This window comes from Macrobrachium nipponense, chromosome 41, assembly GCF_015104395.2.
Source record: "Macrobrachium nipponense isolate FS-2020 chromosome 41, ASM1510439v2, whole genome shotgun sequence".
Classification (NCBI taxonomy): domain Eukaryota; kingdom Metazoa; phylum Arthropoda; class Malacostraca; order Decapoda; family Palaemonidae; genus Macrobrachium; species Macrobrachium nipponense.
The window spans coordinates 42,602,398-42,604,897 of NC_061102.1; the positions used below are offsets into that span (position 1 = coordinate 42,602,398).

General features: G+C 47.3%; 1 protein-coding gene across 2 annotated transcripts in view; it reads right to left on the reverse strand.

Moving 5' to 3' along the window:
- Positions 1–1,506, reverse strand: part of LOC135212732 (motor neuron and pancreas homeobox 1-like) — a 104,533-nt gene extending 103,027 nt beyond the window's left edge. The window contains exon 1 of one of the 2 annotated variants that reach the window (XM_064246439.1): positions 624–1,506. In XM_064246439.1, the coding sequence (XP_064102509.1) occupies positions 624–1,095 (472 nt within the window). In that variant the 5' untranslated portion in view covers positions 1,096–1,506. The remainder of the gene's footprint in view (positions 1–623) is intronic. The other variant, XM_064246438.1, reaches the window with a different exon arrangement.
- Between the last annotated feature and the right edge of the window lie 994 nt (positions 1,507–2,500).

Sequence of the window (2,500 nt, forward strand, 5' to 3'; positions counted from 1 at the left end):
GAATATCATCAAAATGTTTGATATACAGGAAGTAATTTACTTCATTATGATCATAACGACTGATATGCTTTGCAGCAGTTTTTATGAAGAATCATTATAAATACGAGAGCGCTATGCCTGCGTCTCATAGTTATCTTGGGTAGCAAAAACCTCAGCCTTATGTATGATAAAACATTAATTAATGAAATAATTGGCAGTGTATTAATAATAATAATAATAATAATAATAATAATAATAATAATAATAATAATAATAATAATAATATAAACTTTACCAAATTTTTACAATTTCGAATTGTAATAGCTTCTTAATATGAGATTCCTCTTTAGACAATTTTCTTAATAAATCCAAATAATAAGAAAAGGGACTGTGGCTTCTTTTTACTAAGGTATTGATATCCTCAGCTTAATTATACATAAGGGAATAACAAAATGAAATTTCACTGATATTCATAACCAAATAAAGTTCTATACACATATCTAGCAATTCAGATTGTTATAAGAATTGAATACAAATTGGTAGCTCTCAGTGAGGTTAGCATAGCAGCGTGAAAAGTACTGACTGAAATGACGTTCAAACAATGGTGTCTTTAGCAGGGAAGGAAAAGATCCATGGACCCTTACCAGTTAATTCCGGCGGAAGCCTGGGGTACATGAGGCCCGCCCGGGAGAACCACTCGAGAGCCGCTGGTGGCAGCGCCGCCGCCCCGGACTTGAGAGCGCTGAGGGCCTGAGCATCCAGTAGAGGCGAGTTGGTCGGCGCGAAGGCATGGGCGGGGAGCAGTGCCGGCGGCATGCCCATTCCCGGGTACTGATAGAGATGTGGAGGCATCAGCGGCGCAGCTGCCCCTCCGAGGAGAGATGCCCGATTGAGCATCGCGGAGGAGGAGGACACAGCCGGAGAGACGGAGAGCGGAGACGAATGAGGCGACGACAGGGGGCTTAAAGGCGGGGTGTGGGGAGGCGAGGTCACCTCATGAGAGGTCAGGTCAGCCGGGCTCAGTGTCCCCCGCCCTCCTCCTCCTCCGCCTCCCACCACGCCTTCGCGAGACAGGAGAGACTCGATGCAGAAAGACTTCCTCTCACTGGTCGACATCCTTCCTGTCGGTCTTCGCTGCTGCTGTTATCAGCCCCAAGTTTATCAGCGACAGACAAGTTGAAAAGTGTCTCCCTCGATCGAACGGCGCTTAATGCTAGTTTGTTTTGATCTCACAATGACTGACACCTCAAGTTTTTAAGGAATAAACACAAGTTCGTCCAAGAGAAAAGTTTCGTCCGATATTTGTTCACCTGCTTTTTCTTAGGAGACGCGAATCACGCACAGGAGACGCGTCAGTAAGTGGTCACGAGCGTCGTCGGGCGGCGATGAATGAAGAAGACAACGTCGTCGTCCTCCCACCAGGCAGGACAAGTGGCAGAACATGTGTGTTGTCTTAGCGGTGTCGACTTCGATTCTGGTATCACCTAAGTCAGCGCTCATCACATCACCATTTGTACCGCTAATGAAAACCGGGCCACCATTATCCTCTGGCCATTCTGATTGGGCCAGCATCTCATTCATTGAATTCAGGTCCCTCCCTCGTGATTGGTGTGTCGCCGTCGCGTCCCTCCCTAATGGGGAACCTCGCGCAGCCACTGGCTGAGGAGGAAAATCTCGCGTATTGATTGGCTAGCTTGCTAAAATGCCCGCCCACGAGATCAATATCCTGGTAGATGGTTGGTTGAAGTGGGTTTAATGCCTGATTACAACGGCTGAGTCCTGCTCGGATATGCCACATCAGGCGCCTGTAAGTACGGTTCGTTCGAAGGCATGCCGTGTCATCTTCCATTGATGACTATTAATGAAAATGACGCCGTATCTAACGTACTCGCGGCTTCCAGTTGCATCTTTCGCCTCTGACGGATCAGGTCGTTTGCTGCGGATGGATTCGTGTGCACTTAACCTGCAGTGGCAGCCAGAGCCGATGGATATCTGAATCCGCACGAAATAATCTGAGAAGCGTCCGCTGTCAAAAGGAAATGTTTGTGTTCGGCGAGGCTTTGGGGCCGGTCAGAGGAAGGAAGGAACTGGCGGCTCACAGACCTAACTCGTGTCTTAGCCAACATTTTTCCAGATCCCCATTTTCCTTTTTATGATATGTGAGGCGTTATTTCAGGTACATTAGCTGGAAATATTAGAGGAACATCGCATTTATTTCCACGAGATATTTTCACCGTTTTTCGTTTTTTCCTTTACATTTTTTCTCTACACGTGAGATATATGATTTTTGGGGGAGATGGCCGCGGTAGTGCTGAGGTGAAAGATGAGCCTTTGTATCTTTTATTTCTTGTTACCCTCCACAGCTGGAAGAGAAATACTTCCATGTCAACGTTTCCTGAATTACCGAGCGATGGAGGGCGAAAGGGGGGCGGGGGCCAGGGCGGGGGGAGCGGATTAAACATTTGCCACCCTCTTCATCCACGTACCCTCTCAGGCAGGAGAACCCCTCCGAGTGGGACTC